Source organism: Prinia subflava, chromosome 12 (genome assembly GCF_021018805.1).
Source record: "Prinia subflava isolate CZ2003 ecotype Zambia chromosome 12, Cam_Psub_1.2, whole genome shotgun sequence".
NCBI lineage: Eukaryota > Metazoa > Chordata > Aves > Passeriformes > Cisticolidae > Prinia > Prinia subflava.
Genome location: NC_086258.1, coordinates 9,915,655 through 9,935,035, shown reverse-complemented (window position 1 = coordinate 9,935,035; position 19,381 = coordinate 9,915,655). Strand labels below are relative to the sequence as shown.

Sequence of the window (19,381 nt, the reverse complement as noted above, 5' to 3'; positions counted from 1 at the left end):
GTAGTGACCGAGGAGCTGTGATGAAAGTGATGGAAGAGCAGCAGCTTTGATGATTATGCTGATGTGGAGTTTTCTGTGTCTTGTCTTCCCATGAGATAAAATCTGCCTCTTTCTGACAATGGGTGAGAAAATGGTAAATGGGGAGTGAAAGGTTCTCATTTATTTTAAAAGGGAAATGCTTTCCTGTGCTCTCCTCCACCCCTGAGGAAAGACATCTTGGGCAGTTGTGTCCTGATCCTCAGCTCTCCCTGGAGTGCCTTGGCAGACACAGAGCAGACTGATGCTCTGGCACAGGCAGTACAAATGCAGGTGGCTTTGGGGTGGCATGTTCCAGCTGCCTCCAGGAGTGGGTGCTGTGGGTCTCTAGGAGTGTAGTGACCAAAGTTACCGAGTTGTAGTCTCACCTCTGTGATAAATAACAGCGAGCACCTCTGTGTGTGCATGTGTGTATTCATCACTGACCGCTTAAGGTTCTCCAGAGACCTGTGTGTGACTCAGGCAGGAGGCAATGGAACCTTTCCCAGTGCCCTAACCCAGGGCCCCTGGGAACCTCTCTCAGGGACAGGGTGTGCTCTAAGCTGAGCCTTTCTGGCTGTGCTTTCCGTGGCAGTAGCTGAGGCTTCCTCCCCGAGTTATGGAGTGGCAGAACACGAGGACAGAGCCACGCTCCGTGAGTTCTGCTGTAGCGTTTCCTTTGCTGGTTACTCTGTAAGGAGGAGGCACTGCAGGCCCTGTGTTCTTACATCGTGTACGTCAGTGGATCTACCAGACATTGGTGTGTCTAACGCAGTGCAAAATTAAAGTTTCATTCCATTAGATCCATTTTATTTATAGAGTCAGGGGGTTTGTTACTCAGCTAAGAGAGTGGGATTTTATGACCTCTCTTTATGACTAAGGCTTCTCTCACATTGCTCTAGTGAAGTTAAAACAGTTTGTTCTCCTTCTGCATCTATATCAGCATCTAAATCTTACAGGAAAATATCTTGCTCTTCAAAATAGCTGTTTATTGAATATGGTTTTGGGGAGCTTGAGACAAAGAAGTCATTTACATCGTGCACAAAAACATATTTTCACCATATTTATCTGGAAACCTCGATTTGAATGAGTTTGGACTTTTTACATGTATCTAAGAAATCAAAAAGAAGCAAAATACTAACATTTGTGATCTTGAGGCATGTTGATCATTTGTAAATCCTGCCCAATGATTTGTTACTTCTGCAGAGATTTTTTTTCCTATTCTAACAAAGTACTTTGTATTCTATTGAGTTTTAATAAATGAAGCAAAAATAGCTCATGTTTTATCTGATAGGCAATACTTTGTGTAGATTGTTTTTCCAAGCACACTTTTATATTTTGTCATAGTATAAAATAACTCGTATAAAGAATTGCACTACAATTTTTCCCCTCCTCTGTATTGTCACTAATATTCCACAATAGTTAAAATAGAAAAAGGCCTTTTCATTGCAGGGACCCTGAATTGGCAGCTGCTTTGCATGCCGAACGTCCCAGCTTCAATGGGAGCATTGCTCATGGAATGATTGCAGAACCAGGCCCTGAAATTACCTTGCCAGCTAATGATAAAATCGCATGCGGGCCACAGGGGTTTTTGTGGAATAAATATAAGAGTGGAACAATATCCAGTACACATTATACCAGTAATTTAAAGCATATTCAGGACAAAGAGAGAGTTCCCAGTGCAGGCAGCATCATAGAGATTTGCTGTATCTGATAAAGATTAGGTTTCTCAGCTCATAATACCATACTATTACTTTCCTTTTGTTAGTCTTTCAACACCTACACTCCTGCATTGACACAATATCAAGTAGGAAGAGGAAGAATAGCCTTGTATTTAAGGGACTGAGCAGGGATTAAAGAAATTTCGGTTCTTTTCCCTGGCTCTGCCAGAGACTTTTGTGACCGTGTACAAGTTACTTATTATTTTCATGCCTCTATTCTTGATCTGTGAAATGGAGATATTTTTTTTCCTTTCTTTTCCCTCCCAGCCCTAAATGCTTTCTTGCTGGCTTCTTTGCACTTCATGTGCCAGGCTGGTTGCTTGAGTTCCAGCTAGGAAGCTGTAGAGTTGCTTAGGGATAGGAAGTGTCTGGCTGCTGTAGGTGATGAGATCCAGGCAGGCCATGGCTGGAATTAGCTGTAGAAGCACTTGGAAAGCTGGCTGGCTCCATTGCAGTGAAGTACTTTCGTTAGTTGTGAGTGTGAGTGTGTGTCATCTCACTTGGTCTAACATGAAAATGTCAGGTATCCTGATGAACTAACAGAGCTTGAAAGAAGAAGTAAAACCATTGCTCTGTCATGGAAGTTTTCACTGGTTATACGTTTTTTGACAGTTTCATTTTTTATTTGAAGTTGGTTTTGTACCCTCTTGCTGTGTCTGTACCAGAGACTGTATCCCATAGTGAGGAACCAGAAAAAATGTCTGAGATTGGGCTGGTAATGGAGCTGAGCCTTTAGATGAGACACTGCATATTTGGGCAGTCCAGTCTGCATTTGTAATACACGTCTTTGGAACACTTTTCGAGGTTGTACTTGGCAGTAATCATTTATCAGAACTGGTAGTCTCTTTTTGAACAGAGCCTGGATGTAGTTTTCTTTAGAAGGCGTGTGGTCAACTCTCTGAACAAGTGATTTCTGTGTTCCTGAGCTGCATCCTGAGATGCTAATAAAGCTCTGCTATCGTTCGCTTAATGCCGAGAGTTTGATCTGTGCTTTCTGGATCCCATTATGACTGAGGGGCATGCAAGGAGCTCCCTTGTGCTGAAGGTATGAACTGGTTATGGGAGGTTATTTGTCAGTGCCATGGCAAGCAGAATGAGCCAATGTCCCATCGGTTCTGTCACCAATTTCAGGTTTTCTGTATGGAATCCTGCTGGCTGGCTGATGATCCTTCTTCAGCTGTGATGAGCTGATCTTTCCCTGCCATTGCAGTCAGTTCTGGAAAGGTCTGCAGAGCAGTGCCTTGTCTTTGGTTGCTGCTGGACCTGACAAAGGCACATACATATCCAGATCATTCTCCTGTCTCGCTGTATCATTCTGGGTGCAATTGAGGCTGATGAGTCCTACAATATCCCTGCTGGCTTTACTTTGCCATTTGCAGCATAACCATTGTCAGTAGGGGATGTCATTATTTGCAGCATTGGGTGATAATTAACAAAGGGGTGATACTTGCCTGCCTTGCCCTTGGTTTGCTGTGTCCTGGGAGTGCTGCAGTGGCACTGGACATGCAGTACAACTTGGGGTTGGTGATCTTTTGGTTGGGTTTTTTCTCCCTCTTAGGATCAAGTTTTGTGAAATTTTTGCCTGCGTGAGGGATTCTCATTGTTTGCCTTAATCTGACCCTGCCTTTGACCGCTGTCTTTATTACGGTGCTGTTCTGCCCAGCCCTCGCGTGCTGCCTGCAAAGCCCTGTTACCCAGGTGCACTCTCCTGCAGCAGTGGCAGTCGTTGGCTTCTCTGAGCTCCTGGGTCTTTCCAGAAGCATCCTTTGTGTTTGCCTCTGTCCCTTCCTCCATGGCCTCCTCTAACCTGTGCTGTCTTCTGTCCCACATTTCAGTCCTTTATACTCACTCTGAAAGTTCCTGCCCTAACCAGTGAGCTGAGGAAAAGTGATTTCCTTAGAAAATGAGGGATCGTGGTGAAGTTTTTTACAGTGTAACTAAACAAAATTGGGCTTTATTTTTAATTTGTATTATGGCTTCTTGAAATAAAACAGCAGGTTTTCTGAAACTCTAGAACAGTCTGAAACAAGTCCTAGACTCCTTTTGTTTTCCAGTTGCTGCCTTAAGTAATTTTAAGCATTTTAGAATATAACAGCATTCCAGTTTAAAAATAGGTCTGGCAGCAGATCAGATGTGGGCTGAAACTTTCCAGCTTTTTCAGAGGTCATGAGGTGCAGCACTGCCCTGATGAACTTCATTATGCCAGATGAATATAAAATAGTGATATAAAGGGACATTTGCAAAGACATAAAGAAAAGGCTCCTCTTTTTCCAGTGCATCTGGGAATCTTGTCTTAATCTTATATTTTAAAGCTTTTTCTCTTGTGTTGAGATTGCAGATTAAATGTGTACATTTTTGTAATAAAAATAATTCTGTGGTTCAATCTTGAAATAGATGTGAATTATCTGTAACATTACACATCAAGTCAGATTTCTCATCGAGTCATATTGTGCACTGCACACATTGGAGCCTTTGCAATGCAATATTTTAGCCTCTGTTACAGTTGGAAAGGGGATTAATGAATATTTTTAAGGTGTTGATGAATCAAGGCCTAAATGCTAATTGTTGGAACCAGCAAGTTTAGGAGTTGATGAGTTTTTCAGGACTAGTTTTTAATTGTTTCACATGCAAACAAGACCATTCCTTTCACACCATATCTGCAGTTCTGCGGGTGTCCCCTCATGTACAATGTCATTTGTCAGTAAAGGCTGAGCTGATTAGCTTTATCATTTACAGTTAACCAGCTCTGTCAGGAAAATGTTCTTATTGTCCAGCTTGTGTTTGTGTCCAGGAGCTGTGGCTGGGGGTGGAACAGTGTGTGCACCTCGGGGAGGTCAGCCAGGGTGGGAGGCACTAATGCATTCTGAGCTGCAAAGCTCACGCTTGACCTCGATGATTAAAGTTTTTTCTGTCACCCGGCAGCCGTTGAGCCTGAATTGTCTCTTAAGAAGTCAAAAGGTCTAATCAAGCTAATGAACAAACTCAATCATTAGTACTTTGAGAAGGAAGTGTGCTCCCACTGCAGGTGCCCCAGCTGCAGGGTGTGTGTTGCTGGGGCCGCAGGAGGAGGTGCAGCAGGGCACTGCAGGCTGAGCTCACCCCTCCCTGTCCAGCTCTGCTCTGGCCGTGGGGGACATTTCACATTCCTGTAGGTGATAGGAGAGGCTGCTTGTTTCCTTGGAGGGGTTTCTAAAGTGAGCCTTAAACAAAAACTAAACCTTCCTTGGGTGAACGTCTGTGCTAGTGAACTAATCTGTATTTCTCTTTACCTATTCCTCCCAGCTCTTTTCACTCGGATTTCTCTGACAGGGATAAAATATTTCTCAGGCATCTTTTGTTATGTTCCAGTATCTGAAGTTAATAGGAAAGCCTTTTTCATACTGGTCAAGTGGATGACAGCTGTTAGTCATTTAAATGCAGTAAACCCTCTCAGGCAGTGCACACCTTGGCTTTGGAGCCAGAACCTTTGTCGTGTGTCCTGGAGACTGGCACCAGTCTCTTACAGACACACACAGACCAGCCAGACCTGTTTTTCCAAACATTTTCTCTTTGTTTATTTTATAATGAGGTGTCTTATAATTCTTTATTCTGATGAGAGCAAAGCCACAGCGAAGGAGAAAGTGTTTTTTTCATGCTCATGCTTCTTGCCTGGAAAGCATATAGTGATTTTGGTTTTCCCTGTAAAAAGAGTAAATCAAAAGCAGGTTATTATTTTTAAAATAAATTACCCTGAAACTGTAACTATCACATAAGAAGCCTAGGGTTTTTTTCCAAATCCATGGAGATTCACTGGCTCAAGCAAGGGGTGACAGAAACTCTGGTAAGAGAGTGACTTCTTCCCTCTGTCAAGAAGACCCATCCTGTGCTTAAACAGACACTTGGAACTGATCCTTGTCCTCAGTCATTTTAGCAGCCCTGTTGTCTTGATTTTACACAGCCACTGGTAAATTAGGTTACTAATTTAAAGCTTTCAGAAACAGAATTATATCATCCTTTTAAGGGGGTGATTTAAGGCCTTTTTGCTTTCTCATGTTAATTTTGAATACTCAACAGATAGAGTCTAAATATATTTTAGTATGAGCATCTATAATAATTATACATCAGTATGATTTAGTCCTTCTTTGTTACTTGTTTTTAGTTCAATAAATACATTTTCTTGCTATGTTGTGTATTTGTAGATGTGTGGAAGAAATCGGTGCCCTTATGGCAGATTCACTGCAGACTTCAGCATTACCATAACTCATTAAAATCAGATAAAAGTACAGTTGCAAAACAATTTATGTCTTTTGCCAACAAGCTTGTGAAAAAGGAAAATTCCACTCCTCCAATATGAGTTTTTCAGAGCTATGGAGAGAACGGAGTAGACATTCCTGACCTGTTGGTGCTGGCTCTGCTGAGGCAGATAAGCAGAATATAGAGAATTCACAAGACTGTGTCATATTTTGGGGACAGTAAGTAATATTAGCTTTTTGAATGATGGAAGTTCTTCAGCTTTAGCAAAATGTGTGTAAACCCACTCTGGTTTGTTTTGATGGTCTGCAGTTTCCCAGCCTGTTTTTCCATCCTGTGGTTGGGACCTGCAAATAAAGTAGAGTTTAGTCAATGGTGGGTAAGCCTATGTTCCTTACGTGTTTATTTGGAAGGGAGGAAGGTGAGGTGGATTCAGGGGGCTCAGCCAAGGCTGTTTGGGTGTTCAATGCTCTCAACTCTGCAGGGTGAGCCCATCACTTTCTGTGAAGAGGCGTTCGTGTCCCACCGCTCGTCCGTGATGAGGCAGTTCCTGCAGAACGCCATCCAGCTCCAGCTCTTCAAGCAGGTACTGCCTCCAGTGACCCACGGGGAAGAGATCCTGGAACAGTTCAGGGGGCTGGGGGCTCTTTCTACATCCCTTGACCCTGCAGTGCAGCACCGCTGTTCCTGCTTGCTGCCTTCTCTCAGGTCTGAGGCTTTCTGTGTATTGAGACGTGGATGGGTTTTCCCACTGATGGTCTCTGAGCATACCCAGACCCAAGATACCTCCTGTAAACTTTGTCCAGGAAGCATGTTATTGTTGAACATAGAGCTACTGCTTTAGGGCAGCTGGAAACTTGTATGTGTAGCCAAATATGAGTGCTGGTTTTTAGCAAAACCACACACCTTTGGGCAGTGGTCAACATTGTGCCAGTTCAGGTGGTATTTTCATTCTGTTTTGAGTCCCTGCCCAACGCAAACTTTGGGGTTATTCCAGGTAATGAAGGATAAAGTCTTTCTGTAAAAATGAGGAATGGGGTGGTTGATGTGTTTCTGTCTTTTAATGCTGATGCAGTTCATTGATGGGCGTCTGGATCTGCTGAACTCTGGGGAAGGCTTCAGTGATGTGTTTGAAGAGGAGATAAATATGGGAGAATATGCAGGTAGGAAATGTTTTAAGGTGATTTCAGACACTTGTTGGCTTACCGTTCATGGGTTATCATGATGTAGCTGGTCATTGCTGCTAGGTAAATAACTGAGGCTTAGTGATCCTGGCAGACAGAAATGTCTTAAATTTTTGTTCTTTGCTCTGTCAAGAGCTTTGAGTAATGTATTGTAGTCTGAGTAATGTTCAGTCATAAAAATCCTCAGCATTACCACTTCAATAAAGTACAACTGGAAGAGTTCTTGCCTTGGAGGAAAAAAATCTTAGCTTTACCCAGAACCACCTCAGATTTCTTTTAGTGAACTTAAAAATGTCTGTGTTGTCCAATATCAAGGCAGAGAAACAGGAAAGTGTAAATCTCTCATCAATGTTATCTTTTCTCTTGAAAGAAGGCTGCCTGTCCTGTTCTGTGCATGCTCCAGAAGCACTAAGTGCCAGCACTCCACATTTTGAGCTTGTTTTCTGTCCAGCAGGGGTTACAATTTGTTGTTTGTGTGTTTGTTCTCTGTAGGTAGCGACAAGCTGTACCACCAGTGGCTGTCCACAGTGAGGGTAAGCACACCGGGCACCCGGAGCTGAACATTGTCATGTACTGACACACAGGAAATCTCAAAGCTGTTCACATCTGAGTGCATGGAAGCAGATTGCATCTCTGGAAATGTGATTTTGCTCTGAAAGAAGGAAATACAGCATTAGCCAGGGTTTAATTCCTTGGATTTTGCCCTCTCCTGTGTTTCTCAGTAAGGTGCTGTACAGCAATGGTCTGTGGGGCGTGGCAGGGATGTAAAACACCAACCAGAACAGATCATTGTAGTTGATGTATCACTGGCTAATGACTTTAGTATATTCATCACATGAAATTCAGCTGTTCTAGAATGAATGTTTGTGACTGGAGTTAGATTTCATTTTCCCTCAGTTTATCCCTTTATCAACTACTTGTACCTTGAAAAGGCACCACGTGTGGGATGAGGGAAACGAGCAGAGCAAAGTCAGACCAGATGTCCCCTCTGCAGACTGAACGTACAGGCTGTCCTGGGGCAGAGGCTCTGCCTCACACATAGAGGGTTGCTCAGGACACTCGTGCCTTAAACTTGGTTAGGATTTTAGGGGAACGTGCAGGACACCCCTGAGGTGAGTGGGAGCACAGGACACAGTCTGTGAGACGTAAGACAAGGGCTCTTGATTGTCCCTAGGACAAGTGCTGTATCAACCAGAACTGGGCAAAACCAGAGCAACGTTCAGCGTGGTTTTCCTTGGGTCTTTTTCTTTAAATCTGACCTTTTCATACTCAGCTCTGCTAATAAGGATAGTTAATGCTTTGTTATTTTAAGTTAAGAATGGTGGATTTTAGATTGCTGTTTGCTCTAAAGAGCTTTGATAACGTTTTTTCCCTTGTTACTGTAATTACAGAAAGGAAGTGGAGCCATTTTAAACACAGTAAAGACCAAGGCTAACCCCGCCATGAAGACTGTCTATAAGTTTGTAAGTATTGAGTGCTGGTTTACTACTGAGATAAGAGTCTAATTACAATTCAGTTTCAACCTTTCAAATGAGACCCAAGACTTATATCCATTTTTATTAGACTCACAAAATTACTCAAAATATACATTCATTCAAATTTCAAATTTAAATGAAAAAGTCATTTTGAAATTTAAACTCAATTGAAGTGCAAAGGACAATGGGAACTTGTGATTTCTTTTGAAAGTACAGATGATAAATTCCATTTATTACACAGAACTCTTTCTGGGAAATAGTGCCTGTGTGCTCTGCTAGGCAGCTCTACCATGTCATCATTGCTCTGTTGGAAATCATTGTTACCTCAGCTTTCCCTGCTTGCAGCTTCATGGAAAGAAGGGAATCCTCTCATTTTCCAAATTGTTTCCATCTTTTCTAAATGTCAATTAATTTTCCCTAGAGACTTCTCATACCTGCTTATTTAGAGCCCAGCTTACTGAGTTATTCTTTAAATGGAAGTGTTTTCAGTGCTGTTAACAAACAGCTGGTGTGTTGCTGTGCTGTCGTGTGTGGCTGCCAGCTCCACTCTGCCAGATCAAACAGCACAGAAACAAGTGAGGATTTCTTATATGCTCAGTTCTGGGAGATAATGCTACAAAAAGCATTGAGATAACCATTCAAACTTTGGTTTTTCCCTGCCTTTCTCTGGCCTGAGAGAGAGGAGTAGGACGAAATTGGCTCCACTAAATGAAACTGGCACCCAGAGCACTGAGAGAAGATTTTGCAGGCTCACTGCCAGTGTGTGGAAAGAATAGAAGTTTATAGCAAAGATAAATACTTACAGGGGAACACTGAGGCTGTGGAATGCAAAAGATGAAAGATGTCTGTGGCTTCAAAACAGAGAAAACAAAATTTTTACAACAAAGGTGGGGTGGTGGTTTTTGTTTATTTGGATTGTTTTTAGCTTTCTGTTTGTTTTAATGTCTTTTCAGTATCCTGTTTTTATTGCCTTTTTTATTAACTGAAAACAAATTTAGTCACTACTAGAAATAGAAGGGAATTTTAACTTAAATTAATTTTTCATGCAGGCAAAAGATCATGCAAAAATGGGAATAAAAGAAGTGAAAAACCGCTTGAAGCAAAAGGTACTTGAAGTTCTTATTCAAAATGTATAAGCACCACGTCTGAAATCCTTAGCCACTGAAAGCATGATGTGATCAATAGGAAGCTGTTTGATACAGTGTTGTTAGCACACTTCAAAATGCATTACCAGCTGCCTGGATTTTTCACACTTATAAATATTCACAGACAAAAAAACATGTCTTCAAATACATTAAAGCTCTGACTTAAACCCACAAAAGCCAGAAAACTGAGTGTTCTGCTTGGAGGGGTCGTGCTCCTGTCCGTGGTGCTGGGGCACTGTGAGGGGTCTGCATGTGGACTGGGAGCACTCCCCTACAGTTCTGGCAGTGAACTTTTTGCAAATGGCAAATTGTTTTATTTTTGCAGTAAGGAAAGAAAGCCCATGTTTGTCTGCCATTGGGAAGGGAATTTCTGTGTTTCTTGCATGTCTGCTGCAAAGTTCAGACAGGAAGGAATTTATTAGCTGATGCCCACTGCCAATTGGAATTACTGCAGGAAAAGATCCTCAGCCTGTTTGTTGTTTCCCAGACGTGTGAGTGTGTTTGCACACAGCCCAATCCCCAGCTGCTCCGCTGTGTGTGAGGGTGTGCCCCAGTCCCAAGCGCTCCTCTTGGGGCAGAGGCACAGTCACACTGGCACACAGCTCAGGGGCAGATGGGCAGCTCTGCCCTGGGCTAGTGCAGATATCCCCTGTTCTGTGCATCAGAGCTCTCAGAGGCATGCAGGACGCCAGGCAGCCGACCTGCTGACAGAACTGAAGCTCTGATTCAGAAATTTGTATTCCATTTGCTGCATAGGAGTCTGGGTGGTTTTCTTTAATCTGTGCCATCACTGTAAATTTATTCTCTAAATTTATAGACTGTCCTGTTAAGGTAGGGCTGCAAATGTTCGTGGGCAGACAGAAATGCACTGAGCCTGTCAGCAGCCTGTTCCTGCGAAGGGGTCTCTGTGCAGCCAGGCTGCCAGGTGAGGAATTGCCTGTGTCCATTCCAGCTGCTGGTCCCTCTCTGAGCACTCCAGACATTGCTGCAGAATCTCAGGGAGGACAAAGTTGCTTCCATGCTTTTATGTTATTTTATTTTATTACTCTACGTTATATATGACCACTGTAGGTATAATTTGAAAACAACAGAAACATGAAGCAGTTTTCTTGTAGATGGATTTCTTTATGTCACTCCATGTGTTTCACTTCTGGACATAACCCTCCTAAATAATAAAATCTTTGGCCTTCTCATGTGTGTTTCTAAAGCAGTTGGAGCTGTGTAACATGGCCAGATTTTTTCCTGCATTTTAAATGCTAATAGAATTGTGTGCTGTTGTGTGACATTTGTATATGAGGCTGAGAAAAGCCTCATTCAGTCATTGCTTTGTTTTATTATTATTGTTGTCTTCCTGCTCTGTCAGGCAGCAATAGTCTCTTTAAAAAACACACATAACATTTACAGCTAAATGGCCCAATTTTGTTTCACCTTCCTTATGTGGTGTATCTGTAAGTGAGATGCTTAAACATGATTGTTCAACATAGGCTTTCACAAGAAATGGCTGTGAGTAGTTGACACACACTGCTCTACCTCTCCTTCCTTTATTATTCTGTCCTTTTCTAGCTCATCCTCTTCTCCATGTGAATGCAGGTAGGAAGGTAACTAAAATTAGGGATTGCTCTGTTAAAGGTGATAAAAATAGCAAACGTTGTTTTGGTCACCCTCATTTTTAGTCTAAATGTCTGTGCTGCTCCATTGTGGGTCTGTTATGCACAGGTCTGTTAATGCATCCTCCCCAGTTTTTGTGTCAGAGCATTGTATTTACCCTGTGTTTCCTCACTAGCACGTGTGAGTGTTAACTGTCTGATATTCTGGTATCATTAAATACTTACTTTCTGTCAAATTTGGGATGCTAGTCTTTCGTCTTCTAAGAGTAACCTAAGGTTATTTTTAAGCTGAACTTACTATCCACTGCATTTTAACGTACTATTTTCCATTATTAATATAGAAAGTATGCAGGCCCCTGGTAAGGAAAAGTCAAATATAAACATCCCTTTTCCAGTTTTTGCTGCCAAACCTGAGCAGCTTCTGTACAAGACAGAATTTAAAAATGCAATAAAGCTGGAGGTTCTGCTTCCTCCAACTCTGCATAGCAATGGTGACCTCTTAAATATAATCAAGAGCCCATTTTGCCCTTGGTCTGCTCCAGTCTTGGGTTTGAATTGCAAATGAGAAATGCAGGATTGACCTGTTGAGAGGTCACTGTGGTGTGTGTAAGGTCCTTCTTTAATATGATAGTGGAGATTGAATGGTGCTCCATTTCCATCCCTTGTTCATTTGTGGTGCAGTATTTCAAAGCAACAGAAATAGTTTTCAGAGGATTCTTATGAGTGAGAGCAAATAATTGTTAATAGATACAGCCTGGTAGCTTTATTTTATATCTGATACAGTTCTCCTTTTTTATTTTTTTCTCTTTTTTCTTTTTCATTTCCCTTTTTTTTTTCTTTTTTTTTTTTTTAAGGGCTGCCTTTTTCCATCTCACAAACCAACCGTGGTGGTCAAGTCCCTCCGTTAGTTGCTCATTTGAAGCTTAACTGCATAGAATTAGGAAGAAGGAGGAATATGAATGGTACCATCCTCAACTTTCAGTCAGGAGAATGGAACTTACTGAAAGCTCTGGCTAAGACAATTTATATAAATGGTTGGGCACTTGGCATTAGTATATTCAACATTATTTTAGCTACTAGAGCTCTGTGTGGCTCTAGTTAATGCCTGGTATTCTAGCAACAACTCATTTAGAGCTTTATAACACGATGTATTTTGCTCCTCTCTAGCCAGTATTTGCAGTCCATTACAAAATTTAAGATCAGATTTCACTGGTTTTTTAACTCAAATGTTATCATTTGAGATCATTGTTATTGTTGAAAATAGAAAACAAACTTTTGTGGAGCAGATTTTGTTTTGATGAGTGAAGCTGTATTGAAGATTTGTTTGCCTTTTGGGGATGTTGAAAAAATAGAGAGAAATCAAATCATTTCATTTTCATAATTTATTAAGCAGTTTTTAAAAAGTATATTGTGGTTTTGTTGGAAGTCTACACCAAGCACAGTGGAAGTAGGCTTTAGGAACATGTTATCTTTTATATGCAATTATATCATCAGAGAAGTAGAGGCAATCTATAGCAATAAAAGCTCAAGGATTTGCAGTGATCGTTACACATCTGAGGGGATTTTGCTTAATGGCTTAATCTCTCTATCTTTTATCTGCTGCCATTCCCCTCGTGTCCAAATCCTTGTGTCCTTTTTCTGGTTTTGGGGGTTTGCCTGGAAGGTGCCTTGCTTTCCGTTTGGTGCCAGCCGTGCTCTGCCCTGGCTGGAGCCACAGCCGCGGGCAGCGCCGGGAGCTGCCCCCGCTCAGCGCAGTCGGGCGGCCCTGGGGGTGCCGGGGCTTGGGCAGCTCCGGCGCTTCAGTGTGGCTCCACCCCGCACACACATGTAAACAGGCTTTGTGCTCAGAGCACTGCAGGAACGGTGCTCCCACAGGCTGTGTGAGTGCCACACTGAGGACATCCCGTGGGGGCTCGCTCTGTCTGGAGCTGCAGGAGGAGTTTGGCAGGCACTCTTGTCAATGCCTTGTTTTGGGACTCTTTGTTACTAATTCGGAGGACTTTGTTGTATCTCTTCAAGACAAGGTGGCATTGTGCAGCTGAAGGGCGGGGGGAGGAAAAAGTTTTTCTCTCTAGTTTGACCTTAACAAGTTGTTAATTCCCCATGATCCTTATGCCCGTGTTGGGGAACCACTGCTCTACCAGCTGGATCTAAAGAGGGGTCTCATCTTCTCTGTGGTGCGGACAAAGCCCCTTAGAAAGTCCATCCATCTTTTTGTTTCATTTGACCTAAACACATTAGGTCAGTGTGTGTCCAAAGGAACCATTTCTAATTGGCCATCAGCTTACACGGCTCATTATTGTACCTGAGCGAGCCGGGGGCTCGCGGGCCGTGTCAGAGGTCAGGGAATCAAAGCCCTGCCGGTGGCAGCAGCCACCCTCAGGTCAGCCTTGCAGAGCTCCAGCCTGTGCAGCCTTCTCTCCATATTTACCCGGCATTATTTCCTTGGCATTGTTGCAGAGATGTAAGGTTTGGGGCCCACTGCGTTACAGACTGTTTCTCAACTCACTTTCAAACTCTTTGCTCCTTCTCTGATTCCTGGTGTCTTCAAGCCTTTGTCTTTTTCAAAACCTGTGTTATACACCCTGTGCCTGCACTTGCCAAGTCCTCTAACCTGGGCTGGTGGGTCACTTCACTTCTGGAGATGAGAACTAATGTCAAAGCAAAGAAAAAGTGTTCTGCCAGGCAGCCCTGGGTGTTGTGCCTTCTCCTGGAGGCATATTCAGTGCACACAGACTCCAAGATGAAATGCAAAGCTAACTAAGCTCCGAGTTCCATCTCTCCTTGCCACTTCCACCAGTAATTGTTCTGCTATGGATAAATCTGTGCTGTACATTAATGGAATTACTGTGTTCATTTAGGTTTACAATAAGCAGAATGCCCTGTTCCTGGGCTTCTGTTGAATTCATTTCTAAAGTAGAAAATCTGAGCTGTGTTTTTTTTCTCCACATGCACTTCCTGGCTTTTGCGTGTTCGAGTCAGACATTTTATTGAATGTTTTGTTTGCACCACTGGTACTGGGAGGAGAGAGGGGTTGTGTACAAGCTCTGATGGATGAAATGTTTTATTCTAATGATGTTTTCTTTTCTGTACTTTGGTGTTCTTTTCCCCTGACATCCAAACTGTTAGTCAGCATTCTCCTGTAGTGTCTCCTGTGTGCACCTTCCCCTCACTCAGGAGTGCTCCTGGCCATGCTATTCACCTTTTCCTACCGCACAGGACATTGCTGAGAACGGCTGCGCGGCAGCGCCGGAGGAGCCCCTGCCCAGGACAGCACCGTCGCCCCTGGCCGAGAAGAAGGACCCGAAGCTGAGAGAGGACAGGAGACCGATCACAGTGCACTTCGGCCAGGTAGGTCTTGGTGGAAAGGGGTTCTCAGTCATGTGACTCAGCAGAAGTAGTTCAGAGAAAAGTCATGATAACGAATATGCCAAACTCTTCCTGTCTTTAGTCACTGAACTTTGCTGCTTTCGTTTTATTTCTGTTGTACCTGTTTCAAGGGGATTCCAAAACCTGATTTTTCTGAGGTTTGCTGTTCCTTTTGTTCATGATTTGAGGAAAATAAACCATAAGCGAATGGGGGGCGAAGCATAAATATTGTAGCAATTTTATAAACTATTTTGCAGCTGTTTTAGCATGCAAGGTGCCACAGCCCTCAGGACTGAGGGTGTAGAATTTAAAACATCCCCTTTTATCTAGCCAGATCATTAGTGTCAATAAGCAACATCCAACTATTAAAGCATTTGAACATTCTGTGAAAATTAAATGCGATGAATTAAGATGGAAAAATCAATTAATAGCTTGTTAGTGTGCTCTGTATTCCATATTGACAGCTGAGCTGTGCACGTTAGTTACTCGTGTAATGTTTCTTTTGATATGTCTGCAAAACAGAGAGTTTGGGGGGGGTTGAAGAGATAGCTATTTAGAAAATGTTGTAGTTGCTGTGATTTTCATGGAAAAACATCCAATATTTATTATCTGTTTGCCAGTGTTCCCCTATTAAGTATAGCCTGATTCAAAAAATAACATGATTTGTGTTCACAGTTCTCTTTTCTTTTGCTGTATCTATTCTTTACACCGTTCTGACTGGAAAACAGGAGGGAATATCTGATTTCTTCTAAGGGTGTAATTTTAAAGCAATTGTAAAACATTATAAAATGTGAAGCAAACCAGTTTTAGAGCGGTGTCTATGAATAGAAACCAGTTGATGTGGCTGCACTGACTGTTCAGGTATTAGATGGGGCTGCCTGAGGTGTGATCAGTGCTCAGAGCAATGTTGTCTGCATCATTTCAGAATTAGATTTCTTTTTTCAGTACTTTCACCAGTGTGCTAAATGTAAGTTCTTGGATTCTTTTTAAAAATCATTCTCTCCCAATTAAGTATTTTCAGTACAGATTTATTTTTCCATTACTTTCTGTGGCACTACAGTTGAGAGGAACTGAGGCAACTGGAGGAATGCAGCCATCTAGCTCCAGCAGGGACATGTTACATTTCACTTGAAGCAGTCAGAAATCAGATATTAGAATTTATTTTCAGTTTTTGCTTTAGATTTTTGTGAGCGATAGATGGTTCAAACATGATGGTAGATTAATGAAATATATATTTGAGTGGTAAGTGCAAATTTAAATTCATAAGGTTTTTTAACAGTCACTTTCAAATTTTTTAATGATCACTTTTCTGTATGGAAACACACATCAGTTTTCCTGACCCCTGGCTGTGGGGAGAGGCTCGCTGGCTGAATGCTTATTGCTGTCATCACATTACAAACGTTGGTTTCCAAAAACCAGTCTGACATAGCAGTTGTAGGGCTCTGACTCGCAGCCCTCGTCCTGGCACGGGTCTGCTTCTCCTGATAGCCCAATGCCAAAACAAAAATGAAATCGTACGTTCATTCAAAAGGAAGAGATCTTCAGGTTTATGAAATATAGATTAAGGCTTTGGGGAGGAAAAAAGCAGCAACATTTACTGTATAAATGGGAGATGGCTTCTAACTCGTGATTAAAGGCAGAGATTTTAATGTCACTTTTAACTCCGTCTAGAATACAGAAGGTGGGAACAATTAAAAAGGCACAAGAACTCTGAAATAAGGGCTGTTTGTGCATTCACAGCTCTTCTAAACTGAAGAGGATGAAAGAGGCTTTTTTCTCATTGTCAGGGGCTCTCTCGGAGTGCAGCATTGTGCGGCTGGCAGCGCGGTTTAAAATGCATGCATGCGCTGGGGTCAGGGCCCGGCTCGGGGCGGGCGGTGCAGGGAGCGCGGCCGCAGCGCTGCAGCAGCGCTCCGCCGCCGCGCGGGCCTTTAATTGAGACGTGCTGTCAAAGTGACAAACACATTTGCATACAGTCTATTTATTTTCCTCGGAAAGGTCTGCAGTCTGCTGTTGGTTGAACATTCTTAATCAGCGAGCTGTAAGTGAGCCGGCAGCGAGCTGTCCTGTGCTGGGTGCTTCTCTTCATTACATGACAGATTAGCTAAAGGGGGATGGGCTAGCGAGCCAGCAACAACCTTTAATTTTAACTCATTATCTCTCACCCTAGAGTGAGGGAGTTGCTGGCTTTTCCAAACACAGTTGTGTATCTGCAGTTGTTAGGCTACAAAAATATCAGTAAAATATCTTGAAATGCCTGTGAAAGCAGAGCTCCTCGGCTGATGGCTCACCAAAATTTGGCAGTAATTAGCTGACTGGGGGAGATTCTGTATGTCCTGGCACATCTTGGTGAGCCGTGATTAGGCGTCATTGCAGAGCCTTGTTTATTATGGAATTGGTTTAATGATGCTTTCTGTAATACTAAGACACTGTGGGAAAGCTCCCCTTGATGGTGAAAAGAAGGATTTCAGCCAGATAGCCTGGGGCAGTGTAGTAAAGATCTAAACAGAGTGTTCTTAGTAAGACACCACCGTGGGAGGGTGGGACCGCTGCTTTTCCTGGGTGGGACTCTGCATGCTTTACCCAGGGTGTACCTCTCTTATTGATCCCAACCAAATACATCAACCAAATACAGAAACGATCACCACGGGCTCTGGGACAATGCAGCTGTACTCAACAAGTAGCTGGAGCAGTACAGACAGCTCAGGGTTTAATGGGTGGGGAGAAGAGGGAACAATTTGCAAGCCAAGGCCGAGATTAAAATGGAAGGTTTGTAGTACTGAGTTGTGCTCTGTGTTTGGGGGAAGAGTAAGGTTAATTATTGTGGAAGATCCAGTGCTACAGAGAACATCTCTTGTGGTGCTGGGCTAATGCTTGGACTTGATTATCTTACCAGTCTTTTTCAACCCTAATGATTCTATGAATGTCCTGTTACTTGCTTTCTTCTGGTTTTTGTCCTAAAAGCTGACCAAATGTCCTCAAAGCATCAAACACATGCTGCATGTCCAGCTGCCAGAGCTGTCCTTGGGATCCTTCCCAGTGTGCCAGGCAGGGCAGGCACTGGGAGCCCAGTAAGCCCTGACCAGCACAGAGTGGGACACTAATGCAGGTGATTATGCAGGTGATTTGTGACTGGGGGTTTGGCTCTTGTTTCCATGCCCACCTTTACACTATTTAGATAGAATACATGTGTCTGTGTGGTCTTTGAGCTGTTTGGAGAATAGACACTACACAGTGTGATGGTGACTGTCCTGTACAGGTTCCTTGTCCAGGCAAGCAGCTCTTGGGGTACTTTGGCAGGACCCACAGAGTTCATACAGAACTGGTACCTGTGCCCAGCCTTCCCACCAGTCTGGGAGGGGTGGTGAGCACACAGGATGAGCCCGAGGGCTTCAAAATCAAAGCTGCACTTAGGAACGTTCTTCCCTAGGAGCTTTCCCACAGTCAGTAGCACCCCTGATTTAGTACAATTAAACCAGCAAATGGTAAGCTGCCAGAAACATCACTTGTTGGGGAAGGGAATCATTTCATTAGAAGCAAGTGATCCTGGCAGTTCTGTACAGCTCTCTAATTGTGTCTGTTATAATTAGAATGTCTTTTGTCAGCTTCGCTGGGTTTATGTTTTCTATGGCTTGTTTTTATTTACCAGCAAATAGGATATTTAATTCCATTTATGTACCAAAAGGTGTAAAGCTTAAGAAAATAGAAAAGACTCTTCCACATATATCTTTAGTAGAGAGAGTCAATCATGTTCCACTCCCGATGCAAACTACAGAGTCGGTGCTCTGGGGACTAATGTAAATAGCTGTGAAACAAATGGAAAATGCACTAATGTACTGAAGCAGCTTGTGTGACTGTGGAAAGGCTTCTCTGGGTTCTCTCCCTGGCTCATTCTGACTGCTGTTAAACTCTTGCAGGCCACAGCATGGAAATTGCCATCTTATTTGCTGGTTTGAACCCTTTGCTGTAAATGAACGTGTTCATTTTTCCTAGTCACAGTCTGCACTTGGACACACAGAGCAAACAACTCTGCTTAGTAGGGCAGTGCTCTTCTTCCAGGAGATTAAACAGGCATTAAGAGGTCAGGGGAAAGATGGGGAGAACAGCAGCCAGCTACATTCCAGGAATGCAGAACTGCATCGCTGAGGCCAGAGGCAGCAGAGGAGGGATTATCTCCAGGGTAAAAGGGATGAAGTAGAGAAGGGAGGAAGGCTCCTTTGCCAGACCCTGTGACTCCCTTCACACCCAGGTGCATCGGAACAATAGCAGATTCCCCTGGATCACAGCAGGCATTGTGTGGCACTGAGGTAGAAACCAAAGGGGAAAGGGGAAAACAAGTTCATTTGCTAATATTCGTGTAACTGTATGCTCTGGTTGCAGAGCCAGCTCCTCCTCTGGCCACTCTGAGTTGCTCGGACAATAGCAGGAGCTTCATTAAGTAAATGAGCCTCCCTTCCACTCTTCCCCACAGATGAGCAATGTGGCTTCCCATTTCCTTTCTCTGGAGTCACATGGGGTTTCTCCCTCTCTCCATTTGATTCTTTGTGGATTTAGCAAAAGTATAAGTTCTTTAAAATCATTTTGTCTTCAGAAAGCATATCTTCTACCCCCATTTGTTGTCACACCTTTCTTTGC

At 43.1% G+C, this 19,381-nt stretch overlaps 1 protein-coding gene across 8 annotated transcripts in view; it reads left to right on the top strand.

Annotated features, from left to right (window-relative positions):
- Positions 1–19,381, top strand: part of DENND1A (DENN domain containing 1A) — a 146,068-nt gene that overhangs the window by 107,551 nt on the left and 19,136 nt on the right. For all 8 annotated transcript variants that reach the window (XM_063409884.1, XM_063409887.1, XM_063409888.1 and 5 more), the window contains 6 exons: positions 6,451–6,552; positions 7,042–7,129; positions 7,643–7,683; positions 8,542–8,613; positions 9,675–9,731; positions 14,597–14,728. In XM_063409884.1, coding sequence (XP_063265954.1) covers positions 6,451–6,552; positions 7,042–7,129; positions 7,643–7,683; positions 8,542–8,613; positions 9,675–9,731; positions 14,597–14,728 — 492 coding nt within the window. The remainder of the gene's footprint in view (positions 1–6,450; positions 6,553–7,041; positions 7,130–7,642; positions 7,684–8,541; positions 8,614–9,674; positions 9,732–14,596; positions 14,729–19,381) is intronic.